Source organism: Mastigoproctus giganteus, chromosome 4 (assembly GCF_048544385.1).
Source record: "Mastigoproctus giganteus isolate SK-2022 chromosome 4, ASM4854438v1, whole genome shotgun sequence".
In the NCBI taxonomy this organism is placed as follows: Eukaryota; Metazoa; Arthropoda; class Arachnida; order Uropygi; family Thelyphonidae; genus Mastigoproctus; species Mastigoproctus giganteus.
The window spans coordinates 184,738,851-184,757,724 of record NC_143578.1 but is presented as its reverse complement, the minus strand read 5'-3'; the positions used below and the strand labels follow the sequence as shown (position 1 = coordinate 184,757,724).

The 18,874-nt window shown below is 37.0% G+C and overlaps 1 protein-coding gene across 3 annotated transcripts in view; it reads right to left on the bottom strand.

Annotated features, from left to right (window-relative positions):
- LOC150087252 (RUN domain-containing protein 1) overlaps positions 1 to 18,874 on the bottom strand; it is a 295,153-nt gene that overhangs the window by 117,020 nt on the left and 159,259 nt on the right. For all 3 annotated transcript variants that reach the window (XM_090371915.1, XM_090371918.1, XM_090371916.1), the window contains exons 10-11: positions 13,965 to 14,104; positions 1,983 to 2,088 (exon numbers count right to left, since the gene is read on the bottom strand). In XM_090371915.1, the coding sequence (XP_090228041.1) occupies positions 1,983 to 2,088; positions 13,965 to 14,104 (246 nt within the window). The remainder of the gene's footprint in view (positions 1 to 1,982; positions 2,089 to 13,964; positions 14,105 to 18,874) is intronic.

Here is an 18,874-nt window from a genome sequence, read left to right as displayed (position 1 = left end):
ACCGGGTTGGGGCCCCTGAAGAAATATGTTTATCAGGATTCATGAAGTTTTGAAGTGGTTCAGTGCCCGGGCTCCCCACCCACCACAGAGCCCAAAGGGACGCCCACTACCTGGCAGCAATAAATGCGCTTGGGAGTGGGACGCCAGGGCTACCCAGACACCATACCCGCACCGCCGCCAGCCCGAATCCTGTCCCTCAGCCCATGAGGGTAGGGGCATGGCATTGACATGGTTGACCCTCGCAGGCGAGCCTACTAGCCGATTGATCCTAGCCGGGCCTTCCAGGACCTCCCGTCTTGTCGAAACAGGGGCCAAAGTGGTGTATTGAAGCTGGGCCCCTCAACCACCAGGATCCCCCTTTCCGAATTTCCACGGGTCGCAGCGCACGGCAAACACGCCGGATTCCATTGATGTAAGCCTGGAACCTGGGCTGTGGGCGTTGGATCCCAGTGATGCTAGTCTGGGAGTCCAGCAGCGTCACTGGGAGGTCCCCTCACCACGTACAGGTGCCCACATCGAGGGGTATAAAGAGAGAGGCTTAAGCTTTGCAAATTACAGCATCTGGAGGCTAAGCACCTGCGAGGTGATCTGATTGAGGTGTATAAGGCCTTGAATGGTTTGAGCAAAACTTAGGAAGAATCCCAGAAGGTGATTAATCTGGGCAAGGCTCTTGCCCAGATTAATCGCCTGAGGGGACACAAATTCAAATTGAGGGAAGACAGTTGTAGAATAGATGTGCAGAAAATTTGCCTTTAGCCAGTGGGTGATTCCCTGAACAAACTTCCATCTGTCATTGTAGAAGTTGACAGCTTAAATAAATTCAAGGAAGAACTAGACAAACATATGCAGTGAATAGATGGGTGAAATGGGAAGGTTTTTTGTTTTTGTTTTTTTTTGGCTAATACTATATAAGCTTGCTTTCTTGCATCATATGCCTCTACTAATGCTAATCTCTATATTTTGATGATGCATTTTAAAGCTGCATGTGGAACATCAAAATAATTATATAAGGGACTGAATTTAAAGCAAAAAGAAACATTTCAATCAGTGGGATAAAACTTGAGGCCAACAGTATGAAGGGCACAGGAGAGTTTCAGGGAACTGTCAAGAGCCTAGCAATGGAACCAATGTCAACTATTGTGGTTTGCTGTTGATTAAAGATTTAATAAACATTATAAAATAAATATAATTTTATAATTTTACGAGATATAAGTGATAGAAATTAATAAAAGTAAAGCTAAAAAATAATCCGTAAAGACAGAATATTACAAATTAAAATAAGGAAACTAGGTATACTGACTAAGAATAAATCGCAGTGATTGATTGACAAGTATGTTCTAGCTATGCTAGAATCATTTTTTTAATATAAAGGCATTTATGCCAGGAGATTATAATTTTATGTCAGTAAGTACATGGTCTTATTTTCAATCCTGCTCCTGATCACTTGGCTATGGAGGCCACGGTCTTCATAGCCAAGTAGTCAGGAGTGGGAGTGCAGTAGCACACACTCTTTGAATAGACTGGGGTTCAAGCCCCTGACTGATAAATACAGTTGATCTTCCAATCTGCACTGGACCAGCGTAGCAGATTATGGTCCATTTCCTTCAACATGAATTGTTGAGGAGGCTTCCATCCTGCAGTGAATTGATAATGGCTGTTGCTTACCTTACCTTATTGTTAATAAGACCATGTACCTACAAATAAATAAACATTTGAGAGATATAATCAAACTATCCTGTAGGTAAAGGAAAAATTTGAAATTACATTATGAAATTACAATGCTCTTGCATGATGAGCAGGAGTATTGCGACAGTGCTCATCATGCAAGAAGTAGAAAGAGGTCTAATGTGACAGAAGCATTACAGCATTATTCCTTTCTAATCAACATGAGAATAAACAATGCAGTTTATTTATTTTATTTTCTAATTATAGCTGCTAATATTAAAATTTGACTTCATTAGATTCTTAATATAGTGATTTACATCTTCAGAGTCACTTGTATAATCACTATCTTCACATGGAGGTTCCTGATTTGCTGCTAATTCTGAAACTTCAGCAATGGCAACTTCTAACCTTGCACGTAAATCTCTGCAAACAATACAGTTCAAGTTACAAATTTTAGCTACAATGATCTCATCTAAATAAAAGAGAACAAAAACAGGGGAACAAAAAGGTTTTATGAAACATAATTTGTATAGAAATGATTGGGAGCAATTTACTATAAGAAATAAACTGTAACATACTAGATTTCTAAGTTCTAAGATTTCTTCACTGCATGGTTTAATGTGAAATCAAAATATTTAATAAAACAGCAAGGAAAAAAGCTTACGAAAGCAAAATTGAAGAACTCTCCAAAATTCAGATCCAGAAATTGTGGGTTTTTTTTTTTTTTTTGGTTTTTTTTTACAAAACTTCAGGAAGAAACTTACTCGACAGAGCCAAGCCACCTGTGCTCTAATATCATAATAATCAAGTTTGCATCACTTTTCTTTAAACTGATTCTTGGTATATTGTATGCATTACCTTTCTATATATTGTTTGTTATTTGGTTTTTAGGAGCATTGCATTAGCAACTAAGGCCATATTTCTCCGGGAATATGCAGTGGTCATTCCCTGACCTTTCCCCATCCTCCGTATTTGGTGGTGACGGGCTCTAACCCCGGTCTAATCAAGAAGTGTGTGCTACGCACTGCTGCTCCTTCCCACCTGGCTATGGAGGCACCTTCTATATATTGTAAATTATAATTAGAACTGTTTATATTACACTAGAATATACATAATTAATATTCTAATACTAACATATCTTGTTAATATAATTACTCTAAGATTTAATAATTTCTTAAAAATAACATATCAATGACTTGTTAGCCAAGACCCCTAACTACAGTTTTTTTTCTATAAAGTCATTCCTCATCAAATCAGCAACACCTCACAATTTGGCCTATTCTGATTTCAATGAAATTTAGAATATATATAAAAGCTGGAAAAGGATGTTTATTTTTGTAACAGTGACATCTTTATTATAAAGATTACCACTCAACACTGTTGATGAAGGGAAGCATATATATTAGAGAGGCTAGACTACCCAATAAGAGATGGGATACCTACCCATTGACATAATACAGTTTTTGAAAGCATATATCTCAACTCGGTTATTATATATGTGTAATTTGGTTTTGCAATATCAATATGGATCTGTCCATTGATCTGTAGAATTTTTAGTGGTCTCCTTTGTTGCTGTCTAGTGTCTATCCATATTATGTTCCTGTCTTAATTAATTCAATTGCTCTTTTATATTCTGGGCAAATGAATCCTTTACTGTATGGGGTTTTTTTTTTTTTTTTTTTGCTTCTGCAGCATATTTGACAGGTAATGTGGGTGCGGCCCAGCTCAGAACAGTGGCCAAAAGTAATTCTTTCTGATTACAGACCTTAACTGAGTGGCCATAGTCTAGTCAGAATTACAATCATTAACTACATTTAGCAATGTCATTTACCATGGTCATTTCAATATTGAATTAACTGCCTCTCCATGAGGAAATGATCATGGCTATGTTAACTTAGTTGAAACAGCTTTGCTCAATTTGTACATTTATGTATTTTGCATGTATTTCAAACTAAAAAAGGGAAATGATGTATATTATGTGCAGATTTCATAATAGATAAAGCTAATCAATGTAGTGGTAACATGTTTTGTTGTTCAGGTTGAATGATAGACCTCTTAGCCCAAACAACAACAGCAGCAGCAGCAGCAGCAGCAAAAAACTGCTGGTGCCTAGTTACTGTTCAACCAACACGATGGCAGGCTAGTTGTCAAACACTATTCTGTCATTTTGGGCAATAACATAAGTAAAATACAGCTGTGAAAAACCACAGTGGGGAGAAAATTAAAAAAAAAAAAAAATATATATATATCAAAGTTCAATCTGGCAGAATACAACTCATATATAATTCAGATCACGCTAGTCCGGGTAAATACAGCGTTGATAGTAGAGGAAAGTTCCAATTTCATCAAAATAACAGGAAAATCAAGCTTTGGGAATGCAATTTTACAGAAAGGACAGGAGTGAAAGGTTATGCTCTTGGTTAAGAATAGCAGATTGTAAAACAGTACACTCAACTGATACAAGGTAGCCAGCATAATGCAGAGTCAGTACAGTAAGATACTGAGGTGATAAGGAGGTGAATCACAGTGGTCTACTAATATAAATGGTTTAACTGTTGGTGATACTGTTCAAGCTGCTGAAAAACTGAATAGGTATTCTGCATCTGCACTCACACATGAAGAATTCTGTAGAGAAAGGGATGCCAATGATTGTCAATGGACAACAACAAGATCGATAAAAATTAGGCAGATGGGCTGAGAAATAGCAGTTCAAGTTTAACATTGAAAAATATAAAGTAATGCATATGGGTACCAGTAAACCCAGATTAACTTACCTACTGTGTGGTACTACACTCATGTAATGGAAAATGAAAAAAAAAACCTCGGGGTATTCTGCAGGCAGATATGGTTTGGTTTGTTTTGTTTTTTTTTTTTTGGGGCAGCATTAGCCACTAAGGCCATATTGCTCCGGGATATGCGGTGGTCATTCCCTGACCTTTCCACATCCTCCGTATTTGGTGGTGACAGGCTCGAATCCCGGTCTAATCAAGAAGCGTGTGCTACGCACTGCTGCTCCTTCCCACCTGACTACGGAGGTGCCTGCAGGCAGATATGAAGTTCTCTAAGCAATCAGACAGGCTTCCCGGTCAGCTCCTGGAGTTTTGCTAACAGGGTTAAGGATGTGATTATACCATTGTACAAGACAATTGTTATTTCTCATCCTGAGTACTGCATACAGGTCTGGAGGCTTCATTTTAGGAAGGAAGTAGATCTATTAGAATGGGTGCAGGGAAAGGCAACAAGATTAATGAAGGGAACAAAAGGGTGGTCTTACCAAGAAAGGCTTCAGTTCTGCAAATTGCAGCATCTGGAGACTAGGTGGCTGCGAGGTGATCTGATTTAGGTTTTTTTTTTTTTTTTTTTTGATTTGGTAGTTGTTGGCGCATCGGCTTCTGTGGCCATATTGCACCTCCCAAGGTTTTTGCAGTACTTTGATCCAAGCCCGAGGCGGGAATCGAACCCGCAACCTTTGGGTTGCCGAGCAGGTACTTTACCCACTCGGCTAGCCCGGTCGGCTGATTTAGGTGTTTAAGGCTTTGAATGGATTGAGGAAGCTCAATACTGATGGCACTCTTCCTCCTGCTCAGACTACACACATGATGGGACAAAAATTCAAGCTGAAGAAGTATGGTTACAGGACAAATGAATGGAAGTGTGCCTCTAGCCAGCAGGTAGTTGACTGTTGAAATAAACTTCCATCTGTTGTTGTGGAAGTGGGTACTTTTCAATAAATTCAAGGAAGAATTAGACACACTATTGGATGGGTAAGACAGGTAAGGTGGGAAGGGTTTTTTTTTTTTTTTTTTTTGGCTGAACTGTATAAGCATGCTCTTTTGAATCATTTGCCACTACTAATACTATTATTATTATTATTATTATTAGCCATATGGTACAAGGAAGCCTGAGGCTTATGCTGCACCAGCCAAAAAAAAAAAAAAAAATTCCCGAGTTATCCCCCTGTGTGTGTGTGTGTGTGTGTGTGTGTGTGTGTGTGTGTGTGTGTGTGTGTGTGTGTGAGAGAGAGAGAGAGAGAGAGAGAGAGAGAGAAGTAGAAAGGCATCACCAAGAAAGAGAAGAATGATGATATCCAGCTCAGGACCCTGGGTTTGCCAAGCCCATACTCACCAGATGTGAGCCCCCGGGGTTATACCCGGGTAGATCATCCCTCTCATTTCTGTTAATTAGCATTTTAGAAAAACCTGCTTTTTGCAAAACAATTCTTAATTGATGTTTCGTCACATCTTGACTCCACACTTTCGCCAACTCTGATATGCACATCCAGAAATCTCTAACAGAATCTATAGGTTGGTTGGTTGGTTTTTCTTCACAGTATAATTTTTTTCAGTATGTGCCTTCGGTAGTGCATTTTCAAATTCTTGATAATGCCTTGGTCCACTGGCTGCAGTCATGGCCAAATTTAAACTTGTTGTGGCCCTAAGCTATAACATGTATGAGGCCCTTACTGTTCACCTGTGACAATATTAAAAAAGGATTTTTTAAGATGGAGTGAGGCCCCTTGGAACGTGAGGCCCAAAACCGTAGCTTGTTTAACTTATATGTAAATCCGGCATTGGTTGCAGTTAAGACGAATTATTCAGAAGGAAGAAAACAAGCTTCACACTTGTAAGTTTCAAAATTAGTGAGTGAAGGCGGGCAGGGCAGTTGTCGACAATCAACACAAGTTTTTTGTCTTCTTTGGTCATCTTTCTATCGAAATTTAAAATCCACTGCTCAAAAATTTGCTTGTCATTCAAGATTTTTTGTTGTAGTTGTAGTCCAACTCTAACAACTTTATTCTTTGAAACACAGGGGTTGTTTACTTTTGCCTATTACCAAAAAGCTTCAGTTTTACGTTACCAGCCATATTTGCAACCAAGAGTGTAATTCTCTCCTTACTATTTTCACCACCAAAACACTTATCACCTTTAAAAGTCAGTGTCTCGTTTGGCAAACATTTAAAATATAGACCTGGTTTCATCAATGTTGAATATGTCTTTGGACTAGTAATCCTCTGTAATTTTTTTCAAAACTGTTTCTTTCCAATGGGTATAGTCTTCTTCGATTGCAACTCCACTTTCATCAGAAATAACTTTTTTGAGTAAGCCATGATGCTCTTTAAATTTGTCCAGCCAGCCAGAACTGGCTTGAAATGTTTTGTGCCCCAGAAAAGATGCATATTCCATAGCCTTTTCTTTTATTAATAGCACTGATATCAGCATGTTTTGGTCTTGAATCAAGTTCATCCACTTAAAAACTGCTTCATCTATATTTTCCCAAAGGCATAATTTCGCACACTTCCGACTGGGTCCCGTTTCCTCAAACAGTTTGAAAATTGAAACAGTTTTTCAGAATGGTTGACGCACTACTGACAGGGATATCAAATTTTAAAGCAATTTATTTTTCTTTTTTTAATGCTCCAATCTACACTATTAAGCACTTCCACTTTTTCACACTACACTCAATGATTTCCTCTTAGACTCTGTAAGGTTACTTGCACAGCAGTTAAAACAAAGCTGAAATTAGTGTAGCTACCATGTAAACAGAGACAGGTGAAATTTAGTGAAAGTGTGGATGATTCATTTCTTCGAAACAACAGATGAATTTCCGAGATAAAGAAAAATCACTCTCTCCTAATTCTCTAATAGGATGCTTATGGTAGAAAATAGGTTAGCCAGAGCCAATGCCTGCGTCAATAATATGCTTGAACCTTTGCCAATGGCTGTGGACAGCTGACAAGGACTTCTCAGTATAGTAGTATATCAGTTGTACAGGTTTTACTTCTTTTTATCTATTGCTTACCCTCTGCTGGGCAAAGGCCTCTCCCAGAATCTTCCATCTTTTTCTATTCCACGCCGTTGTTGGCCAGTTTCCTCCTGCAAAGTTTCACAGGCGCCATTAAATTGTAAAATGTTTTAGCTCTTAATTCTTGGAATTAAGACCTTTAGCTATTATAGCTAAAGGGATTAATTCTTAATCCTTTTAGTTCTTAATTTGTGCTTTGTACAGCATCAGCTCTATTGCCTAAAGGCCAGAGGTGCGAACAATGCATACCCAGGTCTCTCAAAAAAAAGTTTGTTACGCAGAAATTTTCTTCATTATACGGAAACTACTTTCAATGTAATGACCAGGGGGAAATCAAAAATGTTCGCTATACAGAAAATTTTGCTATATGGAAGTTCGTTAAAAAGAGGTCCGATCTGTACTAAATTAATAGATAACAGAGCAGCAAAGGCTCGATCTCTCAGCTTACTCTCCACTCATATCCATTCGACCTCGCGAGCATGGGAGATTTCTTGCATACCTTTGTACAATAATATACCAAATTAACACTTAGATATTCAGCCCGTGATCATCATATAACATTCCTAAAATATTGCCTCAAACAAAACATTACTCTGAAATGAAATTTGCTATAGTCAAATTCAACCAAAATTTACCGGGCATAAAGAAACTAGCTTACACCACATTGCATAGTATCGTTAACCTCGCCCTGAGATCCCGTTATTCTATCAAGCAACAATATCTGCATCAAGTCAAACAAATCCATAATAAATTAAGAAAATACCTTAACCCTAACGATTGGTCAACCTTGGAAACCACTATCAATTTTTGTCACAAAGTACTAGCTTTGGAAATTAGACTGTCACGGAATAAACTAAACAGGCTATCCCAGATATCTGAATCCACACGCTAATTACCCTGAACCACCATTCTCAGCTTGAGGCACAGCTTCCCAGCCCCATGTCACTAATCTCTCTAAAAGCTCTCTAACCCATGACCAAATTTCGCTTCTGTCCAAAGGCTTAAACTACAATTTACCTCCCTGCAATTTGCCTAAGAAACAATTTGTTATAGACGTTGAATTTGGACTTCGGAACATCCTGCAGAAAGACACAATCATTCAACAGATAAACCAGATAGTGAATAACCCTAAAAGCCAGCATCTTCCCAAATTAAATAAAACCTCAACATTGCGTGACCTTCAAAAAAACAAAGATATCATGACACAAGAAGCAGACAATGGCAATACGCTTGTAGTTTTAGACAACCAAGATTATATCAACAAATTAAATTTCATAGTATCAGATATTGCCATAATGCTACGAAGAAGTCAATCTGGACCTTTTTTCCAATTTAGTCAACCAATATAATAAGACATTAACGACATACCAGAAAAACAATTACATTAAGATGGCCCAGTTAAAACAATTAAAAGCCAGGACTTACAATATACCCACAATTTTTGGCCAGGTTAAACTACATAAGACATGTTTCCCCATTCATCCCAATGTTTCATATAAAAATGCTGCATTCTCAACGTTAGCTTCACACATATATAATATATCCGAACCATTCAGACAAACCATAAAGTTTGGGATAAAAAACAACGACTTGCTATTTAACATCCTTAAACATAAATCACTTAATGATAATGACAACTTATTTTCCCTTGATGTCACCTCTTTACATACCAATGTGAATGTCGAAATACACCTTGGACATTGACTGGGACATGCTAAACAAAAACTTCCTACCAATTAACCATATTAAACTCCCAATTACAGCTATTTTTGATCTGATAAAACTTTTAACTGAATCCACTTATATCACCTTCCAAGGTAAAATTTTCAAACAGTTTTATGGTCTACCCATGGGTTAAATCTAAGTGGTTTACTAGTGGAAATATACCTTACCATTATTGAAAAAATACATTTAACACCCTTTCTTCAACAGGTCACCTATTATGGTAGATATCTGGGTGATATACTTTGCATCACAGATCAGAGGACCATACAGGACACACTACAGAATTTTAATAATATCCATGCGAGATTAAGCTTTACACTAGAATCCGAAAATGCTGAAACAAAATCATTACATTTTTTAAATTTCACCCTCACACAGGTTTAATTATATTAATTTCAAACAATATTAATTTCAGCATATACAGAAAGGCCACCAACACAAGAATGCTTCTTCATTACAACAGCTACCACCCTTTCACCTATAAAAGATCCATTTTCCTAAATCAATTTCTCAATGCCTGCAAATACTCAACAACTGAATCAGCCCTAAACACCAAAATACAACACTAAGAAACAGATTTCAAAATAGAGGTTACCCCTATCTATTATAAATGAAATAAGGTTATAAGCAAAAAACAGATTACATAATACCCCTCCAGTTATCAATAATAATAACATACAAAAATATTTTATTGCTTTACCGTATACTGAACAATGGTTCAAACAATTAAATAGTCTTTTCAAAGACACCCAATTGAAAACCATAGCCAAACCCACAGTGAAACTACATGCTGCCCTTAAAAACCACGAAGTCCAATCTTTGGACCCTTTCAAGAAGCTCAATGTCTTTCTTTGGGTGCGATCTCCATAAATGAACAGAGTATTCCAAGTGTGGTCTAACAACAGACTTATATAATGGGATTATGATGTCTTTATCTCTGCTAGCAAATGTTCAATAAATCATCGATAGGACACTATGGGCCTTCCTTGCAACTTGTCTACAATGCTCGGAGAACTTCGTGTCTGGCCATAAAGTAACACTCAAGTCCCTTTCCTCCACTACTGGCTTTAGTTCAAATCCACCAATTGTGTAAGTGTTTTTGGAGTTACTGTTCCACAGCTGGAATACCTCACACTTTGCTGGATTAAGCATAGGTGCCACTTTTCTGACCATCCCCGAAACCTATCTAGGTCACCCTGAAGAAGCTCTGCTTGGCGGTGATCATTAACTACTCTACCGATCTTTACATTATCTAAAAATTTATTATTATCCCTTCTATCCCTTACTATCCCTTCATTGATGTCATGTATGAAAATCAAAAACAACAGTGGTCCTAATACTGATCCTTGGGGAACCCCACTTCTTACATCAATGCAATTTGAGGAATAACTATTCATCACAAACCCTCTGCCTTCTGCCCTGAAACCATCCTGCTAAGGATTTTCCCTGTGATTCCAACCTGTTCCAACTTGTAAAGTAACCACTCATGTGAGACTGAGTCAAATGCTTTGCTGAAATCCAAATAAACAGTGTTGAAATTATTCCCTAAATCCAGCTCATGAGGGGACCCTGTCAAAATAGCTAACCAGATTTGTTAAACATGATTTTCCGTTTACAAAAACCATGCTGAGATTCCTTCAGAATTCTATTTCTATCTAAATGATCCTGAATTCCACCCTTGATGATTGCCTCTATGATTTTCTCTATTATTGAAGTTATTATAGCAAGAGATTACTGACCGGTCAGTAATCTCTTGATATAATTTCCCAAGTTTGGGAAATTGTAGCAAGAGATCACTGTTTGACCCTCAGAATGATGGGTGATGAGTTTGATGTGAATAAGGAGATGATTCATCAAATTCTGCATGAAGATTTAGGATAAAGGAAGGTTAAAATTTGTGCTGCACAGCCTTGTGGATGAGCAGGGACAATGAAAAAGTGTCATCATACGAAGACTTCATTCAGACGTGTCAAGGTAATCCTAATTTCTTCGATATTGTCACTGGAGATATGTGCTGGGTGTTTCAATACAATCCAGAGATGAAAAGTCAGAGCATGCAGTAGACTTCAAAATCATCATCAAGGCCCAAAACATTTCATTTACAGAAATCCAGGATCAAGATGATGCTGTTCATGTGTTTCAACAAACAGGGTGTGATTCACAAGAAATTTGTATCTGAAGAGGAAAGAGCCATTTCTGCATTCTACATATAGGTGCTTCAACGACTACTGAAGTCATTTCCTGCAGCTGGTTCTTGTTGCACAACAATGCCTCCATCCATTCTGCACTTGTTTTGAAGACACTTCTGATGAAACACGGCATTGTACTGGTCAATCATCCACTTACTTTCCTGATGTAGCACCAGCAGACGTCTTCCCCTTTCCCATGGTGAAAACTGCCCTCATAATAAAAAGATTTGATGACGTTGAGGATATGTAACTGCCAAACTGATGATCATCTCCTTGGATGCCTTCACTGACTCTCTTCACAAATGTTTAGAATGTGTAATAAGTACAGGCAGTTCCTGCTTTACAAGTTTTTTTTTTCAAGTATCAAGTCAACAAAATCAAAAATATGAACATTAAATGCAAAATATGCATGTTAAACATTCATAAATACCGCATTTCAAACCACACGTGCAGCTATACAATACAGTGTACCCGGATTTACGATATTAATCTGTTCCAGAGATGCCATCGTATCATGAAAATATCATAATATGAACCCAATAACACATTGTTTTTTGGTAATTCGTTCCATGACCTCAGAATTGAAATTTTTGCTATATAACTATCTAAAAGGTAGTTTTTATAGTGTAAATTGTATTAGTTACCAATTCAAATCATTAAAATGCATTACAATTTCATTGTTATCATATGTTCTGTTATAAGAACCAATTTTGAACAGCTTTGTGATATTTTTCTAAAACATTTCTGGAGGTTACTACCATAAAACAATAAAAACAATTTGAACTTTCCATTTTATTGGGCTCTTCTGTTACTGAAAGCAATTATAAAATGGTAGTAAAGTTCATTTGCGAAAATACCAACAGCTGGAATTGTGTGATTTTTTACATTATTATGGTGAAACGTGATCCCCCTTTACTGAAATCTTATTTATCCCAGGCTTTTGTTCCTGTCACATCCTTTTGAACTTACAAGGTAGAATTTGTGGGGTCAAAACGGTTAGAATAAACTTCTGAAGAAGTTTTAGCAGGGAAGAAGAAATGGTAGTGTATCACTAATCACAATTCTTTGGATAGGAATTTACGGAAATAGAAAGGTGAAAAAGACATGCCAATTGTGAGAAAAGTAAGTTCCTTAAAGCGGTGAATGAATAGGCACATTAACCATGAAATTTTCACCTTGAATTATTTGACTATTCCCTCTCAGCAGTTTTTTTTTTTTTTTTTTTGGTAGTTGTTGGCGCATCGGCTTCTGTGGCCATAGTGCACCTCCCAAGGTTTTTGCAGTACTTTGATCCAAGCCCGAGGCGGGATTCGAACCAGCGACCTTTGGGTTGCCAGGCAGGCACTTTACCCACCTGGCTAGCCCGGTCGGCCTCTCAGCAGTGCTTTTTTTGTAAAAAGTCTGTAAAATATAGTCTCTAGTCTGTAAAATATACAGACTAGAGAGCTATTGAAGATACAATCTGGCCTAGGAAATTTGGACAATGGTAAGAGAGCTAAAAGAGAAAGAGGACATTATCAAAATAAGGTCAAGAAGCCACAAATATTGATCAAAAGATGAATTACAATCCACAAATTAAATTAAACATGCTCAAGACATCACAAAATTTAGGAAGAAAAACACTGGCCACACCTCTAAAGAAGACAATGTTCTTAAATGAAGACAGTTTAGCAAATGAGTGGGTTTTTTTTTTTTTTAAAGTCTAAGAAAAGATGATCATGCTTCAATATAAAGTTGAGTATTATGTTCAAGTTTCTGGTTAGCTCACAATGCAAATCAAGTTAACAATGAAGGTTCAAAAATTATGTGTAATTCTCCTATACCTCACATTAGTGGTGGTATTTAGAACTAAAATCTGCACTTTTCCATACGGACAAGTTCTTGTCCGTACTGGAAAACAAGTATCATTTGTCCCACTATTGTATCCAGGTATCATTGTAAGGAGAGAGAGAGGGGGGGGGCATTACGACCAGGTTTTTCAGTGTTTTTTTAGATAGACCTAGGAACACTTATACGCATAGTTAAGGGAGCATACACCCCATCTGCTCCCACCCCCTCAATATGCCCGTGATTTGTCCAGTATAAATCTGTTCTGCTGGAGAAAAGAAATATTTCTGTCAACCCATGCAATAAATTGGTGGAAAGCATTCCACCAAGAATATACATTTGGATTTTCCAAATGCATTTTTATTCACTAATGTGAATAACATCTTTGTGGAATAGTGCATCATAGGTCAAAGGAGGATCTAGATCATATTAGAATGTGATCTTTAAACTACTCTTCCAACACTCTTTGCTAATAGTGCATATTACAGTAACTTGATAAACAGTAGAGAACAACACAGACTGTAAGGATTATTTTCAGAAATATTATCTGCATTTAAAGAAAGTACATCCATCACATTTCAAATAAAGAAGTATATTTAAATTCAGATTTCCAAAAACATTTTGACCATTGACAGCAAAATTATGAGATTGGTAAAAGAAACTCACTACATTAAAATGAACTGTTCAGAAACAGTTCACTTTAATGCAGCATATAACAAACAGCAATATTTAAATCTTAGATTAACTGAATCTTACCCCCAGTGATTTGCTTTTGTTGTTTTCTTGAGCATATTCTTTTGGAAAGCATTGTTACCACAGCCGAACTGAGTAATAGCAAATACATGAAGTAAAGCTACTGCTCTTCTCACAATTCTCAAGGCAACACCATTAAATTTCTGTTAAAAGAAAATACTTTATGCTAAGGTGTAAAAATATACTGTTTTCTTTTAACAAATAAATCTTATTTCCTTTAGTTATTTAAATAAGATTTGTTTCATAGATTTGACTATTATCTTAATAATTAACTTAATTTAATTTTTAAGGCTTGTGCTACATGCTATTCACAAAAAAGAAACATGTGGTGGGAGCAAAGTTGGTTGGTTGGATTTGGATTTTATTGGCGCAAAAAGGTGGGAGCAAAGTAAAGACAGGCAAGTCATTCACAGCTTATGCTGTTTAATAGGTTGAGAGAGACTATGTAACTTTTAAGTTACCCTGGTTCTGTCAGGAAACAATCATTAATTTGGCCAACCAGAAAAGTATGTTGCTGAGATTTAGCATTTTTAATTGATATACATACAATGGTAGCTGTGAAAATATAATTATATTAAAATACAATGAACTACAGAACCAGGAGTGGATTGGGTTACTAGAAAATTTCCTGATGTGCCTTCACCCACCAATGAATGGACCAAGCAGCAAGACCTACTGAATTTTCAACTTCATTAGTTTTGCCACATGGTTCAAGGAAGGCCTAGTTTTTACTTCACCATTAAAATAAAAAAAATAATAATAAAAACCCTTCTTACATATTTCACTCATTATATAAATGCTGATCCAGCTGACTTTGAATTTTTTTTAAATTTTCAATCTTAACTATCCTTAGAAGTAACTTATTTCTAGAATTTAGAACTTATTTACAACTTAAAAAAAAAAAAAACTTTTTTCCCCCCTTTTTAACCTATAATTCAATTTTGTCCCCTAGTTCCAGCATCATTTATAACCATGAAAATTTCACCTTGGATTATTTGACTATTCCCTCTCAGCAGTGCTTTTTTTTGTAAAAAAAAAAAAAAGGTGCCAGTAATCGTTTCTTTGCTGTCAGGAAAAATTGAAAATTAAAAAGACACGAAAAGTACAGTACTCTAAAAAATTATTTCTTGATATTGTTATTTTAGTAGTGTTTTTGGAATAAGAACAACAAAAAAAAACAGTTTATTAAGCATAAATTTATTATTCAAGTATATAAAAAATAAGTAAACTGTGTAAAAAAATAAGCAATAAGTAAAAATTTGTAAAAAAAAATTTCATAATAAAGTTTTCATAGAATATTCCAAATTTTTATTGGGTTCTCACCCAACACACTATGCCGACTTCTTTTCATCTGTTTGTGTCTGTTGCTGAATGAAGTTTCCAAAGCAGCCACGAATCGACATATTTGCTGGATCGAAGTGTGTCACTGGTGGGCCTACAATTTTAAGAAATAGTAGTGAAGAAATTGTTTTTGTCATCAACGAAGCTCTGGTTGGGCTGATGATCAGATTCATTTGTGAAAATCCTTGTTCACATTCACTTGATGAAATTTATATCGTATCCAGAGCGTTCATCAAATGTTCTTCAATTTTTCCAAAACCGTCTTTTAGATAAGGTATTATCAAAATCCATGAATTGTATCTCTTTCCTTTAACTGAAGCCTAATTGACAATTTTCTAACTTCATTCTCACCAAATGCCAGCATTTCATGTTTAGAAGGTTTAATACCTTTGTTGTCTTCATTTTCCTAGTCTCATCATCGATATTGTCACTGGTTCTGAAATCTGAATTTTTTCTTTTTCTTTTAACTGTAAAAATGTCATTGTCATTTGGATATTCTGCTACTGTGACCATGTAAACAGAGATAGGGAAAATTTACGGAACAATGTGGATAAAACATTTCCGCAAAACAACAGATGATTATTTGTTGGGGTAAAAGTAAATCACTTTCTCCTAATTCTTGAACGAGGCGCTTACAGTCGATTCACAGCGGTGTCCAACCTATGGCCCATGTGGAAAGTGAATACAGCATTTTAAATTTTGCTAATTATCAAAAAAATTTTCTCATTAAATGTTTTGTTTAGTAACTGTAATCATGTATTGTACTTAATAAAATTTTCGAATAGTTTCGATTTTAGGTGTATCATTGTTTTTATTTATTCGCCTTATATTCATCTTAAACAGTGATCCTTTCGGGTTGTAAATTTTCTAAAGTGAGCATTTAAAGGCAAAAGTAAGGTATTTTTTTTTTTTTGAAAAACAAAAGAAAGTCATATTTTTATAATTTTAATAAAATCTAACAAGTAAATTAGTGACCTGCATTTGTTACACATAAAAGTATTGGGAATTTGCATTTCTTATATATAGCCTGAAAATAACAAATGGTAAGATGAAAACAGAAACTTCCTTTTACATGTAACAAGATATGGAAAACGTAACACTAATTTTTCTCGAATCACTCAGTGCAGCCCCTGAAAGAAAGCTAACTTTGAATATGGCCTCTGTACAGGAAAAGGTTGGACACCACTGCAGTAAGGTGGGCCAGAGCCCACTGGGAATAACCCTTTATCTGCTCACTGTTGACCAGCGCGACTTAGCATTAGCATTAGCATTAGTAGAGGCATATGATGCAAGAAAGCAAGCTTATTCAGCATCAGCCAAAAAAAAAAAAAAAAACCCACTCCCATTTCACCCCTCCGTTCGTTCGAAATACCTGTCCAGTTGAGCTTTAAATTTGTTTAGGCTATCAACTTCAACAACAAGTGATGGAAGTCGGTTCCACCAACCAACCACCCGCTGGCCAAAGGCAAATTTCCGCACATCTATCCGGCATCCGTCCTTCCTCAATTTGAATTTATGCCCTCTGAGGTGATTATTCTGAGAAAGATGAAGAATCCCATTGGCATTGAGCATGCTCAAACCATTCAAAGCCTTATACACCTCTATCAGATCACCTCGCCGGTGCCTAGTCTCCAGACTCTGTAATTTGCAAAACTTAAGCCTTTCTTCGTAAGAGCAACCCTTTGTTCCATTTACTAATCTTGTTGCCCTTCTCTGTACCCGTTCCAGCAGCTCTACATCCTTCTTGAAATGAGGCCTCCACACCTGTATACAGTACTCAATATGTGGCCTTACCATTGCCTTATACAAGGGAATAATCACCTCCTTATCCCTGCTAGAAAAATTCCTGTATATCATTGACAAGACACCATGAGCTACTCTTGCAGCTCGTCTGCACTGCTCAGAGAACTTCATATCTGACTGCACAATTACCCCCAGGTCCTTTTCATTCTCCACCACTGTCAGTGTAGTACCGCAGAGTTGATACGTTGCTCTGGGGTTACTGTTTCCCATATGTAGTACTTTACATTTGTCAATGTTAAACTTCATTTGCCACCTCTCAGCCCATCTGTTCAACCTTTCCAGATCCTGTTGCAGCAGCATTGCGTCAGTAGTGTCCTTAACGACCCTGCCAACCTTTGTATCATCTGCAAACTTGGACATTAAACTTGATATCCCATCATCAATATCATTCATAAACACCGAAAACAACAACGGACCCAACACTGAACCTTGAGGAACTCCACTAATAACATTAGTCCACGTTGAGCAGTGTCCATTGATTACCACTCTCTGTCTTCTGCCACTCAACCATCCCCTTATCCATAGCAGCAATTTGCCTCCAATGCCACACTGCTCCAATTTGTGCAGCAGTCTTCCATGTGCAACAGTATCAAAAGCCTTTCTAAGATCCAAATATATAATATCAAAGTTATTCCCTGCATCCAGTTCTTTTGTGACTACATCATAGTATCCAATCAAATTGGTCAGGCAAGACCTACCCTTAACAAAACCATGCTGCGTCTGAGCTATAACTGAATTCTTGTCTAGATGATCCTGCAGTGCTTCTTTAACCAGTGCCTCCATTAATTTACCTGGAACAGAAGTTAAACTAACAGGCCTATAATTACTTGTGTCAGCCTTTGATCCTCCTTTGTGAATTGGGGTTACATTTGCACATCTCCAGTCTATGGGTACCTCCCCTGAGTCCAAAGAAGCTCTCATAATTATGGCTAGGGGTTTGCATACTTCCTTTGCTGCCTCCTTTAATATAACTGGATAGATCCCATCCACCCCAGGTGCCTTTTTTATGTTTATCCTCAACAATCTCTCCTCCACTTTCCTCTCAGTTATTACAAAATCATCCAGCTGACTGCCAATGTTTACTTTACCTACATCATTCTCCTTCCTGAATAACTCCTCATGCGTGAAAGTAGATGCAAAATACTCGTTTAGATTGTTAGCCACCTGAGCAGGATCCTCAACTGTTGAACCATTAATATCCAGTGGACCAATCTGATTCATCCCTTGCCTTTTCGAGTTCAAGTATGTAAAGAACTCTTTTCTGTTTTTCTTTGCATCCTTTGCCAAGGATTTTTCGTAGTCTGCCTTTGCCTGCCTAATCTCCTTTGTGACTTGGTTACAGACCAACTTATATCTATCATAGGCTTCCATGTCACCCATTAATTTGTATGTATCCCATGCATTTTTCTTCTCTGCCACATGTCTCATTAGTTCATCTGACAACCATTTAGGCCTAAACCTTGAACAATATTTCTTAGTTGGTATGTAAAGCCTGGTAGCCTCCAAGATTAGTTCCTTGAATGCTTCCCATTTTGAGTTTGCTGTTGGTAACATCATCAGTTGGTCCCACTGTATAGAATTTAAATACTGTCTCAGACCATCATAGTCGCCTTTACGAAAACAAAAACCTTTCCCTTTACCTCTGATGGTAGTTACCTCCTTGAGTAAATCCCACTTCAACACACTGTGATCACTGCCACCTAGTGGTTCATTTATCTGCAGGTTCTTAATGCATGAAGAATCACTACTGATAATCAGATCAAGAGTAT